This window comes from Diospyros lotus, chromosome 12, assembly GCF_014633365.1.
Source record: "Diospyros lotus cultivar Yz01 chromosome 12, ASM1463336v1, whole genome shotgun sequence".
NCBI lineage: Eukaryota > Viridiplantae > Streptophyta > Magnoliopsida > Ericales > Ebenaceae > Diospyros > Diospyros lotus.
In genome coordinates, this window is record NC_068349.1 from 33,797,513 (window position 1) to 33,824,008 (window position 26,496).

Sequence of the window (26,496 nt, forward strand, 5' to 3'; positions counted from 1 at the left end):
CGCTCGCCCAGCCTCGCCAACCGCACGGCCTCTGCCTGGTTCAGCCACGCCCTGCCGTGCCTTGCGTGCGGTTGCTACTCACTTGGCTGCTGCTTCAACCGTGCGGCTTCCGCCTCTCCGGCCTTCTGCCTTCTCCTTCCCTCCAATCCTCCTCCCTTCCCCTCCTCCTCCATCTCTTCTCGATTCTCCTCAACCCTGCTCTTTTATCTCCAATGAGAATCTCTCTCTTTTAATATTAATTCTTATAATAATATTAATTTTCAATTAATTCATAATTTTAATTTTAAAATGTATATATATTATTAATTAATTTATAATATCTATCTTCTTTAAAACCCAATTTTTAAAATTTATTTCATTTCTTCGTTTCCTATAAAAAAAATAAAATTATGTAAAATCTATATAAACTCACATTTAAATAAAAAAAATAGTATAAAGTTAGAATCAAAATTAGATAATATATATATATATATTATTGAAAGGGATTTTGAGAAGGATTATGATTGACTCTAAAGGATAATTGAGAGAAAAATTAGAAACATATATGAATATTATGTTAATATGATACGAGAAAGATAAAGATTATGATTAATTAAGAAATTAAAAATAAAATAAAAAATTAAATTCAAAATCAATACAAAATTGAAAAAAACCTAAGGCGGCGTATAACTACAAGCCTAGACAAAAATTAAACCATCAAAATTAATTATGAGCCCTAGTGAAAAGTAAAGTTGATTGGATCACGAGCTATTCTACCTACTAAAATATTTAATAAGGTCGAATTGTTATAGAATATTATTGTGGTTCACTTGATTAATTGATGTTTTATATTCGCATGAAATACTCGTGAATCTTTGAATTAAAATTTTATTTTATTATTTACATATGAAATTCTTTATTTTTTTTTATTGATCTATTATGATAGGGTTACCTTCATTGGACTTTAAGTTCATCATTCTCTCTAATTTATTTTTCAAGTGAGCAAGATTAGAGGGCTAGATATGGACGTGGAACAAGGGATTATAAGTGGGCTTAGTTTAAGTTGGTTTAACTTTTAATTATTTTATGTTATTTTATATAAACATGGAAGGATTTTAGGTTTTGTGAACTTAAAGTCTTGGCTTATAGTTAATGGTCAAGTACATAACCCATAAATAGGGGTGTGACAATAATCTTTATCATATACTCAAGAACACAACCTTAATTATTTTGCTGGTGTGACAATAGTCTTGGCTCAAAGTTTAGGCTTTTAAATTAGTGTCATTTACCATACACTTAAGAATAGAACATTGACTTGATTTGTTCAATTTTTATCTACAGTTGATTTGTAATTCTTTTTTTTTTTTTTTTGAATGAGAAGTATTTTATGTAATCTTTAAATTTATCTTAACCAAGCAGCTTTGGTGCATCTTAACTAGGCCACCATCAGCCTCGATCCATTTAATTAGGCCACTCTCTATCTTGGAATTCAACTTGGGCTTATCTCAGCCAAGAAGAGGGTCTTCCATAGACTCGAGGGCAAGTCAATTCTACTCAAAACTGAACCACTTATTTGTGATGTTATTTATGCTTTATTTCTTATATTTTATGCTATAATTTTATGTGAAATTGATTGTTTGATGTGTTTTGTGAGTATTTTGTAGGAAAAATGATTTTAGGATTAATGACGTTAATTACGACAGTCTTGTCGTATTTTGGATATAACTTTTTGTCAGATTGACGAGATTCTTGATGCTACAGAAAGCTAAGAGGCCGTGATACATCTTTCATTTTTATAACTTGAGCTAGTTCTGTTGATTTGAGGGTGAAAAACGCACCTCAAGCAGGGGTCTAAGGTGAAAATTAATAAATTAAGAGCCAAAAATTAATCCAACAAATCAAGGGTTATTTAGACATTTCAGCAGCTAATTCTCAAAAGAAACCTAAAAATCGAAGGGTATAAAATGAAGGAAGGAAACAGGGGGTATAAAAGGGAAGAAAAAAAAGAAAAGAAGAAGAAAAGGAGAGAGCGACCGTAATAAGAAGAAAAAGGAAGCAATAGGCGCTAGGAAGAAGGCAACGAGAGGCACAAGGATTGGAGGTAGACGCTGAGTTAAGATTAGGGTCGCAAATGAGTTGAGCCATTCATGAGCGGCTCGGTGTTCGACTCTCACCTTTCGCTATCGCCTTGCTTCTCGCTGCCTCTTTCTTGCTATCGTCTTGCCTCTCATTACCTGACCTTTTGTTGCCAACATTCGCTCATTATCCATCTCCGCTGCCTCTCGTCGTCGTTGCACACTTCCCCCTCTGTTGTCATTGTAGCATAACCTCATCTTTGTGGCAGCCTGAGCTTGACTCATCAATCGAATTAGCAAACTAAGCTTGAGTCTGAGCTCAAGTTTGCTGAGTCGAGCCAAGATGAGTCTAGCTTAGTAGCTCAGCTCGATTGCAACCCTAGCTAAGGTTACGGAGCACATGGTGAAGTAAATTCAAGGTTGTTGCATGAAGTTGAAGCTAATGCAATCCAATTCCATGATGCTCCAAATCTGGTTCCAAATCTGACATGGAAGCAATTTAATTTTCATATATTCTTTTCATGGATTTTATTAATTCAATTATGAACTAATTTAATTTACAATGAATTCAATGCAACCTTACACGAATATTCTATGTCAATTTAGAATTATTATTTAATAAATTTTAATTGTAGTTTCATTCATTGTGATTAATTCAATTCTTTTATTTGCGTTGTTGATTGGCCACCTTTAATATAAATAAATTGATTGTATGAGATATGGTAGTGGTAGACACTATATACCGAGTCATGAATAGCTCTCTTTAATGAATGAATAGATATTTGATGCAGACACCAAGATAAAATATTTATTTGGTTCTCGATATATGTTCTTCTGACCTTAATGGGTTTTTAGTCACAGATTATACTAGACACCATGATTAATTTGATGATTAAAAACACTTTGATTATATCTGAACGCTTAACAAAATAATCATAAATTAAGAAGAACAAACCCTAGAATTGAATTGTGATAGATTGATATTTTTACTCTTGTGATTAATTATGATTTTGACGATAAAAACATTCTAAGTAAGCTATTCTTAAAAGTATCAAAATCAATTATCAAAATTATCAAGTATATATGAATCGTTGTGATAAAATAAATGTTTTGGAAATCAGTCTCTTAGTTTATGTGAAACGACCCAAAAATTTGCTTCATTTTTTTTTCCTTTCTCTGATACTAAATATCCAATAACAATGAAAACCAATATATATACATGTTTGCATCACCATTTATTACATTACGTTTACTATACACATTGAGGCTTATCTGTACGTACATCTTAATCGATAATCAACAACATTTAAAAATATACCACCAAATTATTTCTCTCCTTAACACCCCTATGGATCTTTTGGTAAAGATTGCCTCTGCATACATAACCACCCCAAAAGAATCAACGCCACTAGAAATAACCTTGAACTTCGCCTTTCCCTCTAACCTGAAATGATGTTAAAGTAAGGTGAGCCACAAGGTTCTGTAAGTATATAAAAATAATGGAAAATGGATATAGGCTATAGCTGAACTTCTCTAAAACATCATACAAATCATGCTATACATTGAAAACTCACGTCATTCCCGTATACATAAACTATCATCTACACCCCATGTGTTTAATCTCAATGCAACAACATATCGTGCCATGTTCAATACGTGCATTAGCTTCAAATGCATAAACATAAGGTAAATTGCACATCAAAGATCATTGGAGCCCACACAAGATGCACATATTGACGCCCAAGACATGTATACAAACTTGCTAGTAGCCAAGGATAGGTTACCAAATCAATAACATGAACCCAAGACTCTCATATCATATCTACCATCATCATGTGCCAAAGCACTCACAATCCCATCACACTAAGCCTATGGCTCGTATATCAAGATCTTATATCACATGTCAACGGAATTCGTACTTTCTTTACATAATTTATCCACAACCTCTCAATGCAATGCAATACATAAAGAATGTAATGGCTCTTGTAGCATTAAGGTGATGACAAGGCTCCTATAAGCCAAGTATCAGGCCATGCTACACCCACATAATAATTCACACATGCGAGTACTCTACATGCATATACTCACCTATCATACACAAGTTAGCACTCAAGTGGCCAACTGTGTCATGCCAATGTTCACGCTCCTAACGCATACAAAACATGACCCCCCCCAATGAATGCAACCCATGACCCAACAACACAATGCAATGTAATGTGGCAAGTAAGTTGAAATACAATAACTACCCAACGCTGACCTTTTGGAACCTATCCCACAGGGTACAACATCATTCCACAAGAAAATGTAGGGAGAACAAGCCCTACTTGGTTAGCGAATACAAAATGCATAAGAAATGCTCAAAAACCTCTTCTACTTTCTTAAATAATTGCATCTAGAAGCATCATCATTTAGCATATTAATAGCTCTCATTATACTCCAAATGTGCCCCAAAGTAAGTGATTTGATTTATTCCTCAATAACTGGAGCAAGGCCAACTACCCAAAACTTAAAGATTGTATATTTTTACGGAAAAGTTGCCAAGGCCTTTATGAGCTCAAAACCCAACCAAATGATCCAAATCTTATGTTAAAACAAAGCTCATGATTTCTAGAATATGGCACAAGTCATGATTCCATCAATAGAAAGGATAGATAATACAAAGAGAATTCAGTAGACACAATTTCCAAATCTCTCTATTTCAAACAAGCATTTTAAAGGGAACTTATAAGATCAAAACTTGGCAAAAATGGCCCAAATCTTATACCAAATTGAATTCCTTTGAGTCTAGTTTACAATAGAAAAAATGGAACTCGATTATGATATTTCTACAAAAAGTTATGGTTGAAATAGTGCAAGGTGCGCAACCTAAAAAAAATCATAATTAGTCGACTTATGAGAGGGAATAACCGACTTATGGAAGAAAATAGTCGACTTATGAGGAGAAATAGTCGACTTATGGAAGAAAATAGTCGACTTATGAGGAGGAATAGTCGACTTATGGAAGAAAATAGTTGACTTTACTTAAGCTGACTTAAGAAAGTCGACTTGACAGAAAGCTTGCAAAACCAGGGTTCTGATTAGTCGACTTTGGAGCCAAATTAGTTGACTAATTGCCCAAAATAGTCGATTAATAACCAAATTAGTCAACTCTTGGAACCCATAAACACACATGGACAAACTGAAAACCCCCAAATTCATTCTAACCTCTAATTTTCTCAATCGCTAACCCAAAAAAATAAATTTTCTTTGAAAAATTGGAGTAACTCATGGTCTCCTTTGGATTATAAACCCGTTTTACTGAAATTTCAAGAAAATATTCATGAAATTCAACCAACCAGATTTCTTTGTAAAACCTGAGTCCATGACAAACAAACCCCAAAACTCTCAAATTTAAACCAACAATCTCACTCCACTAAGACACCCAATAACCCTCAAACCCAATTTTTGTAAATAGTAGATTGTTGAAGGATCAATAGACATTTGTTGGATGTCACTTTATGTTGTTACTAATTACCACCAGGTACTACAACAACATCAAAACCTTTTCCACACATCTTCAAATCCTTCTCAATTATGAGTCATGTTGAATGTAGCTATCTTAATAACTTGGGGTGTATAAAAGTGACAAATAAAGATTCATTAAAACCATGATTTTAAAGTTTTAAGACTATTTAAATCCTCCCGATGGACTAGCCTTAAGGTTGGGGTTTCGAGACTCTTACTACCTTGTGGTTACTTAGTATCAACCAACTTATAAAGCTAAACGTAAAAATACATCTATTATTGACCTATCTTCTCAATGAATGACTAAGTATGGCCTCATGCAATTTGAAGTCAATTTTTGAAAATAAAATATACATAACTTTGAATTTCCAATGCCCGATCACATCTCTTGAAAAATATTTTTGCAAATATATAACTTTAAAATATTTTTGCAAATGTTTACTTAACCATAGCTATTATTGCAAAAATCGATGAATACAATCAACTATCATTGAAAATCTCATAATGTACCAAAAACAAGGATGGTGGAATACTACAAAGAAAAAGTAAATCTAATAAAAAATAATTTTTTAATTAGTATTAATTTTTTTAAAAATATCAAAATAATTCATAAATTCTCTCTTTCTCTTTCTCTCTCTCTATATTCTTTCACTCTCTTTTCATTCTCACTATTTGATAATGACAATGGTGGCAGTGTGTGGATTCCTATTGCTATAGGGTTTATATAGTCTTATTTTTTCCTTTTTAAAAAAAAGAAAAAATTTGCAATATCTTGTTGTGAATGTATTTTTATTTTTTATAGTTTGAAAAAGAAGATAGAAAAATAGAGTTTAAAAAATAATTATAACATAATTATATCATCCTATTATTTAACGACACGGGTGCTTGAAGTAATTTTTGAAAATCGAGAGTGGTTAGTGTAATTTACTCATTAAATTAAATATATAAAATGTTTTTGTAAGTTGACGTTAAAATGAAAAACAGATTTACAATAATATTTTTTCTTTTCCGTTTTGTTTTCTTTTCTCTGTTTGGAAGAATGGAAGCAACTGAAAATCGAAAGCGTTCACACGCGCTCTCTTCTCTCTCCCGCTGAGCAAACTCATCTCAGAGGCGAGGATCACTCTCCGTCTCTTCAATTCGGTTTGCGTTTCATTTTCATCGCCTTCGATTTCGGCTCGCATTGTATCAGATTTCAGGGAATTTATTTCATTTGTTGCAATGATGTTTGAATTCCGTTTCTCGACAATCCTTGCTTACAATACCCTACGTTTCGATTTACATGCTGCAAACCTAGAATGTTCTTAATCGAATTTCTGAATGGATGAATATTCAATCAAATTTGAATACATGTTGCATGCAAAGGGAAATAAACTGTGCCATTCCTAACTCTGTGTTCGATTTTACCTTGTTTTCTGGAAAATGAACACGACCAGTGGTTATCTTATTTTAGTGAATTCCTGATGCTGTTCTCGGGGCATTAACTTGCTCTTGTTTGAATTTTTTATGCTCTGCTGCAGCTAGGTTAAGAACTTTGGTGGTTAAAGTTTTGCTATCTGGTGAAGGAAATGGTTTCGTTCGAGGCGAGTGACATGAAAAGTGAGTGCAACCTTTTTCTTTCTCCAGTGCAATATTAAATGCCCATGATACTTTGAAAAAGTGAGATGTTTATTCACGGCGGGTGATCTATTTGTTGATCAAAGCGAGCAAAGTTTGGCTAGCACCTTAATTTCATGATTACTGCAATCATGAAGCAAAATAGAAACTAAAAGAAAGAATGGGAAATTATTAACAGAAAATGATGAGGGCATAGCTGCATGATCATTGAGTGGGATTGTATATTCTTTTAGATGTCAATACCATCAAGTTATAGCTTGGTTCATGAAAATATCATTCTTTCATGTCCAACTTACTTGCTTAGAAGTTAAATAATTTACCTATGGCGGTTGAGTCTTAGTTCAGCTAAACTACATGCAATTAATCTAGTGGCTGCATTTTGTTCCTATGTGAGTTTTAGCTTTAGGTGGAAATGATTTAAGAAGGATGGCTCCTCGCTTGTTGAAAAATAAACTGCTATTTGCAAGATTGCAAGATTGCTAGATTGCTAGATTTTGTGGGAATTTTAAATAATTTAAGGATGTAAGTTGGATTTGAACAAAGGAATTACCTAAACATGGTTGGTCTATTCCATAATGAAAGCATATTTGATGTTTACCCTCTCAATATATGTAAATTATTAAAAATTCTTTGATCTTTACATTTGCAAGTGAATATGCTTACAAAAAATATAGGTAAGCTTGACAAATTTTATTGATTGAAATGCTTTGTATACATGTAATTGTTTACCAGTAGAAGTCGTATATGAATGAAAATAATGTATAGGAATAAAAACCATTGTCACTTTTCATTGTTATGTTAAAAATACATCAGTGTTTTAGTTTATGAATGTAGTAAGAACTCGCTTTTCAATTCTATGTACTGGAAAGAATTGTGATGGGACATCCTAATAAAATATTGAAATATTTGTTGGTGAACAAATTGGATATTTTGAACTTTACAATGCCTAAAGGAGGTATTATTAGGTGCATATCTAAATTGTATTCAATCATATTACTAGCTCTCAAGTTATTTTGTTGAAATTATTGTATGCCAAGCAATAAACATGTGTCCCATCAGTATTTGAGGCACGATGAGTTCTCAAAAAGTTTTAAATATAAATCACTGGACATTGTGTTCCACCTGCATGTCTGTATCCAGTGACACTTGATAACCCACTTTTTTAGCAAGAGGCATGAAAGTGAAAGAAATATTACGGCCATTTTTTGTGGTTGGGTGCTAATGATGAATGCTGTGTTAATAGCAGCTGTTGTGTGTGGTTTAAATGGCAACAATGAGGTGATTGGAGGTGAAGGAAGGTGATCAGATAGGGGTACTATTGGTTTCTTGTAGAGACACCTCCATGGTTCAAGTAGTAGCGGTTTCGGTTTTTGTTTGGGGCCTCTAACTGGCAGTTGACAGTGATTTCCAACAAAAACCTACTAGTTTCGAACTTGCTAATGATTATTATATGAGATGATAATACTGCCAAGGGTGACAGCAGCAGCTAAACACATTAATTAAAAGTAAAAGAAGAATGAGAGGATTGTAACACCCTTCATCTCGAGGAACAAAGCTCTTTGTCCAAAAGATTAGAGAACAATTCCCCAACTACTGATTATAAGGATAATGATGGTCTATCTTCTTGTAAGTTATCTTCACTGCATCATTAATAAAATGTGTTCATTAGGCCTATTATATATTTGTCCTATGCTTCTTTGTTGGGTCATGTGACAATTGCTTACACAAATAAACCGTTAATAACCTTGATATCTTGCCATTCATTTAGGATTCACCTTGCCTCAGTATCTCTAGCTATCTTATTTGGTTATCATCAGACATAATGATCCAATGAGACCCTTTTATCTCCATTATAGACCGTTTGAGATGCCACTTTTTGTTTGTTTGTGCCCTTAAATATCCCAGTAATTGTGGTAGTGGTGATTTTGGTTATGGACCAAATATTGTGTCAGAATATTGATGTCTATGCTATTCAATATTTTGGCTGAATGATGGGGGGCCATTTGGTATATAAAGTCAATTGTTATAACAGGTACTTCACTATATCCCCAGGCAGTCTAGTCTGTTATTTTTCTTGTATTAGTTGGTCTCATGCTACGTACTTTTACCAAAAAAAAAACATTGGTTTGATAACATGGCGAAATATGAGGAGCATTTTTTATTGTTCATTACTGCAGAACAGTCCTCCAAGTGTCAATTAAGGACATTTCATTGTGAGGTTTTCCTCACACTTGGGACATGTGTACCAACGTTCACACAGGAGAGCAGGCAGTCTGTACTAATTTTAATTTTTCTTATTCTTTTTCTGTTTTTGATAATCTTTGTATAATGGTACTGGGACATGGCTAATATAAAGTAAGTGGCAAAAACTAAGAGAACAGAGCATCTACATGTCTATTGGAATATCATTTTCCTAATTATTTGTTTATCGATTAAGTAAGATTAGAGAGGGAAAGCAACTATAGTTCCATTCAAATTTATGGTTGTTTTCATGTAAAGTTATAGTGGCGGTAGAATCATTATGTGAGATATGTGTGACATGCATAGGTAGCTATTCAATTGCATGTGAATTGTGAAAAAAGTATGCTGAGGTGTATTATTTGAGGGAGAGAGTGTCTAGTTTTCATTTCTTAGTCAATGCTTGGATTTTGAGGAAGAGAAGAGAAAGGAAGGAAAATTAAACAAGGAGAGAGAGAGTGAGAGCTTGATCATTTCATCTGTTTGGCTCTTTTGAGAAAATGGCAAGACTTGAAAACAAAATTCTTGTTTGGTTGTGTAAAGTAAGAAAGAAATGCTAAGTCCAACAAGAAAATGTTCATAATAATTTTTTTTTCCCTCAATGTCTTCTATTGTATCTGGAACCAAACGAGAAAAAGTCAGAAGAGCAGAGATAAAAACTTTAACTTCCTTGTTGTTCCTTCCCCCCCTGAGACCAAACACATTATCAGTTGTTGTCCTTTATAAGTCAAGATTAGTCTATGCCAACATCAATTTATTTTGCATTAAATCCATATTGTGTGCATTATTTCTTGCACCATTTGCAGGCATTCCTCGATTGATAGATCTCTGTCTCATGGTGTAGTTGGAGATACTACTGTCTATAGAACCTTCAATGGGGTACTTCTGTGTTACATTATATCTAAATAAGCATCAGAAAAATCTTTTAGAAGCAAGGTTTTTTTATTCCTTTTATTGTATTATCTCACAGATATATAATTCCATTTTTTTTGTATCATCAATATTGACCTTGCAAAGCAAGGAGTCTGAGGACATAGATATACTCCATGGTGTGGTTGGAGAGATTATAGCTTATGAAACTTTCTGTTGTCACAACTCACAACTGTTGCTAAAAATGCCTGAAAATGCATAAATAAAAGCTTTCGAAGCAAAAATTTGTGACACGTACAATTTTCTCTCCATTCTACATTTCCCACTTTCTTTTTAACTATAAACCTTTTGTGATTTTTTGATATCTTCTGTAAGTTTATTTATTTGGTTAATAATGGTTCCAAAAAATTATCAGGCCCATTAATCTGTTCTCTTAACAAGTTCTACCTTCCTCAGAGATTGGGCTGGGATTGACTGGTTTTGGTGTAGTATTCACATTGATTGGAATCTTTCTATTCTTTGACAAGGGATTTCTTGCAATGGGAAATGTAAGGAAATCATTCCTTCTCATCTGTCTCTTGCATTTTTATTTTCTCATGATGTTTCTTTATTACTATTGTCTAAGTCTGTTACCTTCGTAATATTTGTTGGCTTCTCTTTGATGGTCAGATCCTCTTCTTGTCAGGAGTGACCTTAACTATTGGTGTGAAGCCTACCCTCCAGTTCTTCATGAAACGCAAGGATTTCAAGGTTTGAACTTCCCTTGCAATTTTTATCTCATTTGTTATTTCACTAGCTCATGCGTGACCCCTTTCTATGACAGGGTTCACTTTCATTTGGTGTTGGTTTCTTCTTGGTCCTTATTGGATGGCCAATTATTGGCATGATTGTGGAGACATATGGTTTTGTTGTCCTTTTCAGGTTAAGTTATTTGTTCTCACATCTTCAGTATTAGATGGAAACTTCAAACTATTATGTTCTAACAATACATACTTTGCAGTGGCTTCTGGCCAACACTGGCTGTTTTTCTCCAGAGGTTACCTATTGTTGGTTGGGTGTTCAAGCAATCATTTGTGACAGCGGTATGAACCATCAAAATTCGACAACATTTTCATGGAAAGCAATAAAATTATAGCTGCTATGGATTTTCGATAATTTCACACTGATTCTTTTGGTACCAGCAAAACTGATGCACCAGATAGGATCTATTCTCTTGTACTACATATATTGAATCTCAAATTGGGACATCCCAACACATGGACTAGGGCATAAACAACTTTAGATTGTGCACCATCAAGTGACTAATAATGGCTCTTCCCGTAATCCTTATCATGTGAACAATTTTGGAACCATGGGAGATGACACTTAAGCATGACATTGGTTATAAGTGCCTCATGGAAGATTGGCCATGGATAGAAATAAATGACGAGTTAGAATTCATATAGCTAATCCCACAATGGGATATAAGTTTTGGTATGCTATTATTGTTGGCATCATATCATTACGCAATCCTTGGCATTTGCATTATGAACCAATACTTCATATGCTTAATAAACATTGTTAGGACTGTATTTAGGACTGAACATATTCTTGTTTTTCTCTGCAGTTCTTTGAGAGGAGCAGAGGCAGACGAGTGCCAGTGTGAGGATGTTTAGCCAAAAAATGAGACAAAAAATCTATAGCAGAGAGATACGTCTGACAGAAGCTTTTAATATCTAGAAAACTCGAGAATTGGTTAGAGTTTCAATAGTTCATCAATGAAGTGAACTTGGTGTGTCCAATCCATTTCTTTTCCTTGTTCAACTCAGATGCTACGATTGTTTCAACTTCTTTTTTGTGTATTCTTCTACTTGTAATCAGTCAGGTGAATGTAGGATGAAGGCTCGATACAATGTTGTTGTAGTAATCATGCTGCCAATTGCACCCTGAATATGTCTGTGGAAGATGACTTCTTTTATAGTTGTTGGATACTTCCAATCATACATGAAACTAGGCACCCCAATTAAATTTTGGGGTAAATTTTACAAACTGCTCTTAAAGTTTGTCTAATTTGCGTCAATTATCCTTGCATTTTTTAAAATAGCATGCTCATTTCTTGCCATTAATAAACCAAATAAAGTGACCATTTTGCCCTTACATTTACGATATTTTCTCTCCATTTCTCTTTTTTCTCTTCTCTCTTTTTCCCCTTCCATTTAGGAGCGGATCCAGAAATTTATGTAGAGCGAGGTTAAAAATTTTGTTTGAGATATAAAATTACACATCACAAATTTTGGGGTAGGCTAAAATTTTTTTTAACTGAATTATTAGTAAAATTTATTATTTTTTATATTAAAAATTATTTTTTTAATATTAAAAAATATTTTTTAATTATGAGCTGGTCTAGGCTATGCATGCATCCGCCCCTGCTTCCATTTCTTTCTTTCTCCAGTGTCTCCGTTGTCCCCAATGCTTGGCGACAACATGTAATGGGATTTAAACCTCGTTATCATAGATTTTTCTATCGGTAGGAATTTCTCTAGAAACAGCCGTTGACATTGATGGTTCAATAATGGAGATGAGACAATAGTCATGGTACTAGTGGTGGACATAGTGGCAAATGGGATGTTCTAGCAATAACTCTTTATCTTTCTCTATGTTCGAAGATAAAAATTCATATTCAAAGGCTTTAAACTCAAAATCAGAGTCTAAGTAATTAAATTCGATTCTCGGTTTGATGGCTTCAAACCCATTTGAAGGCTTCGATACTTAGGGATCCGTTTGGTATTATTATGAAATTTTTGCTATCGTGACAATTATTTTCATGAGTAGTGCATTTACAAAAATTACCTTTTTAAAAAAATAACTTAATGTTTGATTAAGACATTTGAATATGATTTTAACATTGTCATATATGTTCACCAATGCCTGAAAAAAAATACTTTTAACAATCAAATTACTCGCTTTCATAGCTAATATTGTCTTGATATAAAAATACTTTTAATGTTTTTTAGTATGTACAATTAAACATTATTTCTAGTGATAAAAATTTATCACATTTCTTTGCAATAAAATTATTAATTAAATTATAAAAAAAATTATAAACATAAATAATATTTCTAATTTAACACAATAATAGGGCTTATAATACATTAAAACCCAAATCTTAGAAAAAAAATAGTTTCCAATTGCTATTTTTTAATTAAAAATGCACTTATTAATGTTTTTAACAAAGTTATTCAATCCACTTTACTTAAATTTATTGCAAATCAGGCCTCAAAATGTATCACCAAACCTCTTCCTATGAAAAATTATTAAAATCTTAAAACACATTAACAAACCTCTCCATATCATAAATCAATCCATAACCAATCCATGTTGTCATCTCAACGGTCAATGCATCTACAAACTAATAATAATAATATGTAAATACTTATTAATGAGTAAGGAAATTTGAGGTCAAGTTTGTCAAATAATTTACAATAATTAAAGTATGAATAATCATAAAATTTTATGTGGATTCATATATATGTGTGTGTATATAGGATCCATATTTTCAAGAATCCAACAAATAATTTGAAACTGGTTGTTAGAATTAGGGTTTCTTGAGGAAAAAAAAAAAAAACAAAAAGGCTATATGTATAAAATATTTTTCAATTAGTTGTCCAACCACTATAAAGTTTGCTTAATCTTAACTGTCCACAATTGGTTTAAAGGTGTGATGAGTTAAGAATACTGAGTCTTGATCTGTTACCTAATACAAGCTAACAAGGGGTGGCCCATTAAGTCCCATGCCCTCTTGGTTGTCCGCGTCGGGCAATTGATATATTGTTCGGCATGAGTAATAGATCAATTTTCTAAGTATAGTATAATATGAAAATATGTTCAAAACTTTAAGCAACGAAACATTAAATTATCACGTGGGTTGAGATTTAAATTGCCATTTCATTAAAAAATGAAGGACAAAAAGGTAAAAGGACTTGATATACTTGTGTTTTTTATGAGTTTATATAGACTAATTGGAAAATAGTAAGAAAAATTTGAAAAATTAATTAGGTTTTGTGGAGGTCTGTTTTTGTAAAATACTAAAATGAGAAAGGTATCCAAACATATTTTATGAAACTACGAGGGACTAAGTACATAATTTATAAACTTTCAGGAATATTGACTGCAATATGTAACACTACCTCAATTTTTTTTTTTTTTTTTATTAACCTAGGTTTCGAGGTTCACTATATTAGTCATAGGGACGAGCAATCTTCTCCCTCAATTTGCCCATCGAGTAAACTCGGATGCAATCATACTCTATACACGTATAGAATAGAACATTCAATTCACACTTCCATACGAGATAAATGCCACCATAAGAATTTGATTTTTAATATTCCTTGTAAAACTTTACATGTTTTATCGCCAAGTCATGCCCATGGGGGCAACTCTCTCTCAAGTTTTTGTTTTACTAACACGTGCTCAATTTTCAAAACATTATAAAATATTTTTTTAAAAATATGAGGGTAAATTTGTTGTGATAGAAAGATAATTTTTATTATTTTTAAAATATTAAATATATATTTTTTGTAATTTCATTAAACTTCATGTGTTCTTTGTTATTTATCATTACAATTAATGTCATCTTTACATTTTTTAAAATTATTTTAAATTTATTAATAGCATAAACTTTATCTTTACCCATTCATATTTGATGAATAGATTTACAATTTCCTAATTTCAGGAATATTTATTTTAATTATTATTTTATTATCGCCCCCACCCCCTTTTGTCAAAAATTACCGAAGCGGTCCCGGTCAAGCATTTTAACTACTACTACTCCCAGATCGGAAGACGAGAGTGAGAGAGAGAGAGAGCAGAGAGATGGCGTCGGCTATGAGAGCAGCCATACTCGCCCACATACGAGTTCCCGTTGCCCAAGCCCTAACCCTAAAGGGGTGGAGGCTGGGCCTCTGCAGCACCGTCCGATCGATGTCGTCTCACGGCGACGATCATCTCACCAAGAATCAGGTCGTCGACAGAGTCCTCGATGTCGTCAAGAGCTTCCCCAAAGTCGATCCTTCCAAGGTCCCTTTCTGCTCTTTTCTTCTTTACCCCCCGCCCCGGTTCGGTTCCTGCGAAAATGTTGGAAAATTAAACAAGTGGGGTTGTCAGTGGACACAATCAACTACTGTTTTGCTTGCTTCCTTGCGCCTTCTTTCGTCATTTCTTTAAGAGGAATTTGTAAATTAGCTACATGAAATATGATATCCTATTGGCGTAAAACGTATATGTGTTGGTCTTGCCTTTGTCAAGGTTGATCTGTTCTAGCTTTTGCAAAGAAATGTCGAAACCCTAGATCAGTGTTCCGTCTTGAGAATTTAGTTGACATTCTGGAGTTCAGTGTTTCTGTAATAGGCATATAACAAGTGGCCGGTACTCTCTGAACTTTGGCGGATTTTGCTACTACTCTTTATGCCTTTTTAGGGGGAGGGTTGTGTGTGAGAGGGGAATGTATATAATGGTAAGGAATGAAAGGGAAAGAGAAGTAATGTAAAGGTTGTTCCTCTCCACTTATTTGGGAGGGTAGGAATATAAGTGAGGATAATATGACCACGCTTTTGTTGTTAGGAATGCCAATCAAGTAAGGCAGGCTTTGCAAGTATTTTTTTTATCAAGCATATCAGAATTGAATTTAGTTTGATGATTTTATCCATGGAGCCCCTAAAATAATGATATCAATCCTACAGTTGTGTAACTGGAGCTTTTAGAATTTTGGATTCTTTTGTGGCAATCTACATAGTGTAAAGATAAATATACAAAATTAAATACACACTTGTTGGGATTGTGATAATAATTTCAATCAAAATGACCGCAGCATATCTTTGCAAAGACCTTAGCACATGAATTGTCGTTGTTACTCAAATCTTGCAAAAAGAAAAATCTGGAGACTTAATAACTACTATGGTGGTTCACTATCACTAGGATGTATTATTTAGGCTAACCTAATCATGGGCTGTTCACGATTTGAGCTGTTTCGTGTAGAGTCTTGATGTAGAATCAAACTAATTTAGGTTGGCTCCCAACTTTTGGATCTAGAATCAAACTAATTCCAGAAAATTGGTTGTTCGAGTTAGGCAATAGTTTCTCCTTGTTACTATTAAAACTGTGAGCACTATCAGTATACAATATCTTACCAACTCAACCACAAAATGTATACAAATCAGAAAGTAAATGAAAGACAGAATTGAAATAGAAAAGGAAGATCAAACCACAATTCTTGCATGCCGCACTGAAATGGCACTACATCCTGCAACTCCACCGAGAGAACAATTCACTAAGAGTGAAAGAAATCAGTATAATGGAATCACTCGCCCCCTCATACAACCCGAGGACAATTCTCACAAAAGAATCCAAGAACTATCCTTCTCACAGTTCTCTCTCTTTATCACTGCACTCGTACACAAGAATAGAATGATTTTGTTTTGATTGATGATGACAACTGATCCCTTGCCCTCATATTTATAGACTATGGGGCGGACTAACCTAGGGATATAACCAACTCTACAAAGTCTATACTACCCCTAGTATATTTAGTTAATTACAGAAATACCCTGCACACTAATTGTCATTCGATCATCATCCTTGACTCCTCTGATTTCTTCTAAGCTTCCACCACACTTAACTCGGGCAAAACATCAACAGTTACATACAAAAATTATGATTAAACTGTGAAGATAATTCAGAAAAAATTATATTGTATAACTAAGGAATATCTAATACAAAATAAAGTGAAATAAAAACATGAACTTTTACCTTGGTTACATGAAAGTAATTTTATAGATTGATAGGAGCTAGTATATATGAAAAATCTAATGAACTACTGAAGTTCACAAAACAAATATGATTAGGGGACAATAACAAATTCACAAATGTTCATCAATCATATTCCCTCTTTTGAGTATTATGTAGCATATAGTAAATGAAGAATTTCACAAAAAGCCAAATTGTTTAGATATTGCCTAATAGCATAATTAATCATTTTTTAAACTGATACAAGAGCTGGAAAAAATAAATTGATTCAAAATAATGCATATGCAATGTATACAATTTGATATAATAGCATATATAATGGGTTTGGCCTGTTAGGTTTTGGGTTGGTTCTTAGTAGTGAGTGGCTAACTCAAAACATGAACCATTTTATTTGAGTTACTTACGTTAAGTGAGTATAGAACTAAACCATGAACCTCAAGGAGTTGAACTAACCCAACTCGTGAAGGTTGGGGTGGTTTGGTTCACTAGTCTTCTGGGTTCTTTGAACAGCCTAAATTTGACCAAAAATTTAGGCCAAATTATTTTATCCAAATGCTTCTAATAGCTCTTGTTTGCTGTGTTCATTCTGTGACAAGGGAACTTCAGTTATTATCAGGTTCCTAAACATTTCTTTTGCAAGATCTGCATGGTTACAGCAGTTCAAGTGTTAGAATTTTGGTAGAGATTTCCTTCTCTCTCTCTCTAGATCTCTTTCAAAATTGATGCATCTAGATTGGAGTGTGGTTGGGAAAGAGAGGAAAATATTAAGGAAATGAGAGAGAAAAAAATATCATTAATAATAGAGAACAAAAAGGTGGGTGCTTCTATTATTGGTATCAAAGTAGGGTACTTTTTGTGGAGTCTTTGCTCTTTAGTTTTGTAATATTCCTTTTACTATAGTAGAATTATCTTAGTTGTTGTGGTTGTAGTTGGATTGTGCTAAACCAAATAAATATTTTTGTCAATTTTTCCCTTGGTGGTTATAAATAAGAAGCACTTTACTTCGCCATTTCCTCTCTGTTTTTGTGTAAATGCTGTGTATTTTTTGTTGGTGTGTATTTAAATAACAAGTACTTCACTTCTTCATTTCCCCTCAATTTTGAAGGGAAATGGGAGTTCTCTGAGTGCGGACTACCCCTTCACTTCCTCTCATTGTTGTTAAAATCCCGATTTTACGCGTACGATTTTACGATTTTACGATTCGAAGACCCCCAAACGATTCAAATCCCATGTAAAATCCAATTTGGGATAAAATCCTATAAAATCTCGATTTTACATGTACGATTTCACGATTTTACGCTTCAGAGATCCCCGAACGATTTTACGATTCAAAGACCTCTATTGATTTAAGTTGTAATTTAGAGGATGCTTCCAACGTCTCAATGTCACATAGCATCTGACATTGGAACTTATGCAATGAATTGTTATATTTTGCCTCTAAATTGGAACTTGATTTAACATTGATTACATAAATTCCAATGTCACATAGCATCTAACATTAATTGCATAAGTTCCAATTTACTTGATTTAAATTATAATTTTTACTTGATTTAACATTGATTGCATAAGTAAATCAAGACAAACAAGTAATTAATTAATGGACCACCCAACCCAAATTGGGATATTACTTGATTTAATCAATGTTAAATCAAGAAAAAATTACAATCTAAATTTAATGGAAGACATTGGAAGCATCCTCTAAAGAATTTTAAGCTATATTTTACCTCTAAATTACCTATATTTTGCCTCTAAATTGCCTATACCAACCTGCTAGTTTTTGAGCTATATTTGGGAAGTATCATTTTTTGAATTATAATAAGGAATAATCAAGTTATTAAATAATATTAATTTATTTTTTATAAAATTATATTATTATAAACATATATTTACAAAAATTAAAGAGTATTTTTAATTATCTCTAAAATCTTACGATTTTACGATTCGATTTTACGATCCGATTTTATGGACCCTTTATCGATCCCACTTAAAATCTCGATTTTAACAACCTTGCTTCCTCTCTATATGTTTCTCTCATCCAGGCATAGAGCAAATAATATTGAATTCTAATGTCTGCTACTAACAAAACTATATATTTATTGGGCATTTCTTGCCCACTCTTCCACCCCTGTAAGAATGGCAATGCATTGGTTTTTAACCCCTGTTCTGGTCCCACATCCCCTTTTCCATACCCATGGTTGTACCCATCCGGTAATGTACTTAATTGCCCATCCCCGCCCATTATCCAATCAATTTATATAAAAGTTAAATAATAATTTATTTCTAAAAATTGTTTTTGTGTTCTTAATCTTGTCTTTTTATTACTATATAGATGTTTAACATCTTAGATTACTACTAAAATTTTAAAAATGCAATAATATAGAAAACATTTATAAATAAAGTAATTTTGAAGATTTAAGAATAAAAATAAAAATTTAAAAAAAAACATCATTTATAAAGTATTAGAGGCTTAAATTTGAAAATTAGAAGAGGTATCTAAAGATTAAAGATTAATTTTTTTGAAAAAAATCCTATATTTAGTTAGAAAAGCAAGATTATATATAAGTAGAATAAAATATATTTTTTTAAAAATAATTATGCATGGGTTTGGGACAGGACTGAGATCCCTGTACCTATCCCCTACCTGTTTTTTTCAGGGTTTTTCCATCACTCCCACCCCTTTGGAAAAGTTTGCATGTCCAAACCAGCCCCATTTGAGACAAGTTTGGAAAGTATACATCAGGGTGGGCACCATTTGCCATCCTCCTACTCTCTTTCTATTTCAACTTTTAGGCTTGTTAATTTTGCATTTCTGCCATTACTGTTTGTATCTTTTCTGGTGATTTCATTAGTGCATGTTGCTGCTATGTTTCTTTTTGTCATTAGAACAAACTGAACTTCCTGAACTGATTGGCTTGTAAAATCCATTTAAGTTTGCATAGGATTGGAAATTAGTAATTTGTGCTTTTGTTAGCTTATACATGACATATAATAATGCTTGCCGTGAGATACAATAAAAAAGTGAATGGCATCTGATAGTAACTTTTCTTGTTTAGAAGATGACTTTCAGTTTTCAAGTTATCCTGATTTCTATGGTCCATTTGTTTTGGTCTGTGTGATTTCTTTGTAACATGTGAATGTATTCATTACAAGATATATGAAGTAGGATATTTCTTAAAGATTTGGAATTCCCCAATGTTATCCTAGGACTATGCGGAATGACCCTTGGATGATATATGCCTCTTTCAACACTCTCAAATCCACCCAGCGATAATAGAAATTGAAACAGAAAATATAAGCAATCAAAAAACAGAATGAAAATAAGAACAAGAAACAATCAAACCACAAGCAATAAGCGCGGATTTATCCTGGTTCGGAATGCCTTTGGCAATCCTACATCCAGCCTTCAAACACCCCTTCAAGCAGTCTTTATTTCCAGACAGAAGATCAGAACATCACAGCCCTCATAGCCCACAAACCCTGAGTACAACACCACACTATTTCCCTAAGAAAAAAACCCAAGACTTGCAGACAGTCTTCCTTTCTTGAACAATGCCTTGCACTCATAATACAAAGGACTAGAGCACTCACAGAATGATGCTTTCTCAGCAGGCGCCTTGCCCTCTTATTTATAGAGGAGGCGGACACACTTAGGCAACTAACTAACTTAGGGAAAATTACATATTAACCCTAACAAAATGTATTAATTACACTTAACCCCTAGCTGCCTAATTTCTTCAGCCGAGACTACTCCTTCATGCTCCTTCCGGTTCTGCTATCTTCTAGGACAAAACTCGAGGCAAACTTCAACACCCACGATTTATTTTTCAATGTAATTTTAAATTTTAAATTATTAAAATAGGTATCTCTATGATAAAAAAGCTTTCGTGCTACTTTCAGTGTTTTTAAATTTTCTCTAATGCTGCTAATTTTGCATGGCTTTTGTTAGCTTTGTTAATTAGTTTACCTCAAGTTTTCAAAACCAATAGCTTCAGTAGTGGATCTCATAGTTATTTGTATCTAGCATTTAGGTTCACATAAGCTACTTGTATGATTGGGTAATATTATTGGAATTACAGCCCCTTTGGCATTTATCTGCAGGTGACCCCTGATGTCCATTTCCAAAAGGATTTAGGATTGGACAGCTTAGACAATGTGGAGATTGTAATGGCCTTAGAAGAAGAGTTCAAGCTAGAAATTCCAGATAAAGAAGCTGTAAGGATTGATTCCTGTGATCTTGCGGTTGAGTATATATATAACCATCCAATGGCTGGTTAATATAAGCAAATTGCTCCCTGTTTTGGTTCTATCCTGTTTTGTTAGCATGTCTTATCCATCAGAAGCAAAGTGTTCAAGATCTGCTTCTCTTTAACTTGTTTGGTGTTTGTAGGGAATTTGATCCTAGTAAAGGGATGGAAATAATGGAATTTTTTTGGGCAGACTAATTTGTCAGACTGCTTTTCGTGGTTTGCAATGCTTTTGCATTACAAGATCTAACGTTTCCTGCTGTTATTGAATTGGCGTGACTTTATGTTTCTTCCTTCATTTTTTTTATGCTATTTCTGTTCACCTGGTTTTTAGTTATTTTATTACCTCACAGTTCCTTAGTTTCATATCATATGCCTTGCAGTTAGATTGTGTTTGAGCTCAATGTCAAAAAGTTCTAGCTTGACATCTTTTCCACTATTGCAAGTTCTAATGTAGTCTGTTAGGACCTTTCTTGCTAGATGCAAGGTGACACCAGTCTGCAATCTGCATAATGTGTCCCGGCAAATCAAAGGTTTGAGATATGTTTCATCAAAGGTTTGATGCAGTTCCTTGTCTCATTAGTATTTCTTTTGATGAGCATTATTGAACTCAACTTGAGTGATTTGAGGTTTAGGGTTGAAGCGATCAGTCCCGTATGCTTGAAAGGAAGTTGTAAAAGAAAACATGGTTCACATTTGGATTGATGCTAATTTGATTGATATTCAATTGCTAGAAGACCTGTATCACATTTGGATTGATATTCAATTTCGAGTTTCCTAGATAAGATTGTTGCTAGTTGCTGCAGCATGTGAGATGAACAAGAAGAGGAAGATAAAGCATGGGAAAGAGAAGAAATATACCTCTTTTTGTTCTCTGGAAACAATATCATCTGTTTCTAAATTATTCTTGTTCTGACAACAGAAAACAGATTTTGAAATTGCAATTTGGAAGCAAACATATGAGAATCCTTCTTCACTGAGTGGAGTGTGGGATATTCGTGTGTAGGGTGCATGATTTGGACTCCATGTTTTACCCCTTGGGAACGGAATGAAGGACTACTACTGTTGTCTGTAGGAGTAATACCCAGAATTAGGGCAGATGTTTATGCTCTTCCTTGAAAATCGTTTTCATTCTTTGGGAGCTTTAGACCACAATTTAATTTTTGTTAGCTATACACTATTTAATTTGTGATGTTTTCATATTATATAGGTTGGTTTTACAAAATCATGGAACAGGACCATAATAATTCTCCCTTCACTGTCATTTCGTGAATTTCTTTAATATGAATAGTGTTGGAACTTTATCCCATAATTTTCTTGGTAGAGGGTTGCTTGAGGAAGGGTGTTGTATAATTTTGCCACATTATTCTTCTTCATAAATTTATATTGTCCATGTTATTTTTTAAAAAATTAATTAATAATTTGATATTATGAATGCCATGTCATCAATCCTCACTTATTTAGGATAAAGTGCAGTTGACGGTAATATATTTTACTGAAATTTAAATTAGAATTATTTGGCTCTATTTTCTAGGCATCATGATTCCTTCATGCCTTACCAGGAAAGAGGGACTTTTACTGATAAAAGTTTTACCTTATCATCTTGGTTCACTTTATGTATAGTAATTTTTTAATGCCGTGCCTGGAATAAAGATTTGTGGTAAGGATAGGAAAATTGTAGTAATTCATGTGATATATGTATATATATTTTTCATAGTTCTTTAATGCTCGGAACTTGTGCTTACAAATTAACTTCAGACATGGCTATGTGAAGCTCCTTTCCATTCCTTGGCAATATATATGACTACCAAAGACGGAGAATTCTCACTTTTATAATTGGAGATCCTGATCTTCACTTGGAGACACCATCTTCTTGACATACAACCAACGGGGACAGAAATAAGCAAAGTTCAGTGGGAACCAGTCCCAGACTGAAGCAAATGCACAACGAAAAGCACCATTGAAGACAGCTCTAAAGCGTCATTATTCCTCTTTGTCAATGGAGAAACAACCCCCTCCCTCTCCTTGAACCCATTTCACAAGTTGCTGGAGCATCCAAAAGTGTACTTACTTCTACCCTAGCATCTTGAAATTGCTTAGACTTGTAGTCGTCCATAGCCTTCTTGAGGTCATAAACTTCATTTGTGTAGAGCTCAGAGCACCTTGATAACCATTGTTTCACACAGGAGCCTAGTTGTTTTCCAGCAGACCTTGGATGTGGCAGGGTGGTATCAGTCAGGTTGTTCTTGACAAGCCCGATAGGGATTGCCCCAACTCAGGCGGGTCAGCGCAGTGGCTGGCTGGGGCGGCTTCTAGGGAGGATGTGAAGAAGCTGAATTTCAGGTCTGGATCATCTTCTGCCCATGTTTTTTGCAGGTTTGGTTGATGAGGTTTTGTGCTGATCCTGCTCTCAGAATGCACAGGTAGAGGGAGATGGAGAGGAGAGTTGGAGAAAGGGAAGCCCTCGTTTACTTGATGGCTTAAGCACATTCTTGTTTGTCCTCTAGGGTATGCTTTTATAGGGAAAAAAAAAGGTAATAAATGGGGTTATTCATGGATCTACCAAGTTACCCACACCTACAATCAAGACTCAAAGTGATTAAGAGCACCCTAAGTTAGAACTCAAATTGAGTGAGTGTCTATGGAAGGAGTTGGCAAGTATACAAAGAGTGCAAAACAATGTTTAAAGAAATTCTAGAAGTCATATGCCATGCTTCTTTAGTTTATGAAATCTTTAAAAAGATTGTGTTGTGGCTTTTGTTCATGGCACAATGTGGTGTCAAACTCGGATTTGACAAGGGGAATTCTCCTCTAAATTTGGGAGAATGGAGAAGAATTGAAGGGGGGGGGGGGGGGGGGAGAAAACTGAGAGTATGAAGGGAGAGAGAAATTAGGCGAGAGATTAATTATCAATTGTATTCAAAGATGCCAAAGGGGGATCGGGATTAGTTAGTTTTGTATTGATCCTTGGCTCGGGAAAAGCGCCAAATAGCTACCCAAATTCAATTATTACATTGCCTAACAACTTATTGAAATGAGGCTATAACTGCCTGCATTTTCTTGCCTTTATAATCGTAGGCACATGACAACTTCCCCTTCCCTATTTTGTGAGAAATTCAAAGCAACCCTCTTGCATTTGGAAATTAGGAGAGTAGATCTGGGAGGTACTCTCAGATGTTGTTTTTCAGGTGCAAATTGGACTAACACATGAGAACTTGTGTCAGTGGGGCTCCTTATTTGTAAATAACTTGCATGTCTATGATGGCCATGGGTTTTGTCTCCATATTAGCTTCTAAGAGTATGGGGGGTAAGGATGGGACTTACTGGGCTTGTTTCGATAGACCCTTTAGTAGGGATACATGGAATTCATGATTTATCTGCGAATCATCAGGTAGTTGTAGCTTGTAGGCAACATTTCCCATCCTTGCCACAATGAGACATGGACTATAAAACTTGGGGCTTAACTAAGAAATTTGTCATTGTGATAGTCTTAAGGTGGGCATGCCTTAATTTCAAGAAGACCTTGTCTTTAACTGCGAATTCCCTTTCACTCATTCTTTTATCTATGAAATCTTTATCTTCTTTTGATCATCGGTCAATTCCTTTTGTAGCAGCTTTAGCACATCTTGCCTCTGCTATAGATAGGAGTCTATTGTGAACACTATCGTTGGTCTCCAAATAGTGGGCAATAGGGGTGACTTATACCCATAGAGGGCCTCAAATGCCATCTTGATGGAACTATGGTGAGAGTTGTACCACCATTGGGTTAGGGATAACCATCTATGCCATCCATTAGGTTGCAGAAAGCAAAGGCAACACAAGTAGGTCTCTAGGCACTGGTTGACCATCTCGGTCTACCCATCTATTTCTAGATGATAGGTCGAGGACATGTGCAATCTTGTTCCCAAACATGTTAGCAATTCCTTCCATAATAAGCTAGTGAACACCTTGTCTCGGTCTGGTACAATAGATTGGGGTATTCCATGAAGTTTCACCACTTGATTTAGAAAAACCCGAGATACCTCTTTTGTAGTGAAAGGGGACAACCCTATGAAGTAAGCAAATTTAGTCAATCTGTCTACTATTACCAATATACAATCTCTTCTTTTTTATCTTAATAATCCTTCTATGAAGTGCATTGACACGCTGGCCAACGCTTGTTCTAGGGTGGCTAGTGGTTACAGTAGCCCAGGGGGTGGCTACTGCCTCATGTTTGCACGTCTCGCACTTCATGACATACTCAATCATCCATCTTCAACTTCAACTAGTAAAGGAGCTATTTCACTTGGCAGTAAGTGTTTTGTATACTCGAATGGCCTCCCAATGGTCATCCATGCAAGGCTTGGAGGATTTTACCTTTCAGTTACTCACTATCACAAATTACTAGTCTTCCTTGATATTGCATTATCTTGTTGGTCAATGTGAATCTTGGTTTGCTATTGGAGTCTATGATGAGTCGTTCCAACAGTTCCTTAGACCAATCATCCTCTCCATAGGTAACAATAATCTCTTAATACTAATAAGGAGTGACCGAGGTGATTGTTGCCATTGTTCCCTCCTTAACACATTGCGATAAGGCGTTAACAACTTTTTTCTCCTTCCCTTCCTATATTGGATCACATAGTCCAATTCCATAAGTTTTGTCATCCCCTTATTTTGTAGACGTGTGTGCAATTTTTGTTGTGACAAAAATTTCAAGCTTCCATAGTCAGTTTTGCTGATGAATTGACCTCTTTTCAAGTAATGTCTCCATTTATCTACCGCAATCAACACAACTAATAACTCTTTGTCGTAAACACTCAAGCCTTGGTGTCTAGGAGTTAGGGCTTGGCTAGTGAATGCCAGTGGTTTGCCATCTTGTGTTAGTATTGCCCCTACCTAGGAACTACTTGCATTGTCTCTAATACGAAAGGTTTATTGAAGTTCGGTAGGCCAAACGTAGGTGCTTCACTCATTGCCCTCTTAAGCTGTTCAAAAGCTTTTATTACTCCAAGGGAATCCTTCATTCTTTAGTAAATTTGTAAGGGGCTTGTTGATCACCTCGTAGTTCCTCGTAAATCGTCGGTAGTAACCTATCAATCCAAAGAACCCCCTTAAGGCCTTAACATTCGTTGGTCGTGGCCACGTAGTAATAGTTGTCACCTTTCTTGGATTAGTGCTCACTCTAACACTAGATATGACATGCCCCA

General features: G+C 34.4%; 2 protein-coding genes across 5 annotated transcripts in view; both read left to right on the plus strand.

Moving 5' to 3' along the window:
- Positions 1-6,557: 6,557 nt before the first annotated feature.
- LOC127787144 (vesicle transport protein GOT1-like) lies at positions 6,558-12,270 on the plus strand. 2 transcript variants are annotated; one of them, XM_052315036.1, is made up of 7 exons: positions 6,558-6,671; positions 7,079-7,157; positions 10,740-10,831; positions 10,953-11,033; positions 11,107-11,204; positions 11,284-11,365; positions 11,890-12,270. In XM_052315036.1, the coding sequence occupies exons 2-7, from the start codon at positions 7,127-7,129 to the stop codon at positions 11,926-11,928; spliced, it is 423 nt and encodes a 140-aa protein (XP_052170996.1). In that variant the 5' UTR covers positions 6,558-6,671; positions 7,079-7,126; the 3' UTR covers positions 11,929-12,270. The 2 variants fall into 2 exon arrangements, with proteins under 2 accessions (XP_052170996.1, XP_052170997.1); XM_052315037.1 differs by lacking the exon at positions 6,558-6,671 and having other exon boundaries at positions 7,097-7,157; positions 10,699-10,831.
- Positions 12,271-15,073: 2,803 nt separating this feature from the next.
- Positions 15,074-26,496, plus strand: part of LOC127786938 (acyl carrier protein 1, mitochondrial) — a 30,082-nt gene continuing 18,659 nt past the window's right edge. The window contains exons 1-3 of one of the 3 annotated variants that reach the window (XR_008020080.1): positions 15,074-15,338; positions 21,162-23,370; positions 23,494-23,865. Coding sequence is in view for 2 of the 3 variants with exons in the window: in XM_052314727.1 (XP_052170687.1) it covers positions 15,135-15,338; positions 21,162-21,338 (381 nt within the window). In the remaining variant the exon portion in view is untranslated. Of the gene's footprint in view, positions 15,339-21,161; positions 23,866-26,496 lie in introns of those variants that run through there. The other 2 variants (XM_052314727.1, XM_052314728.1) reach the window with 2 other exon arrangements.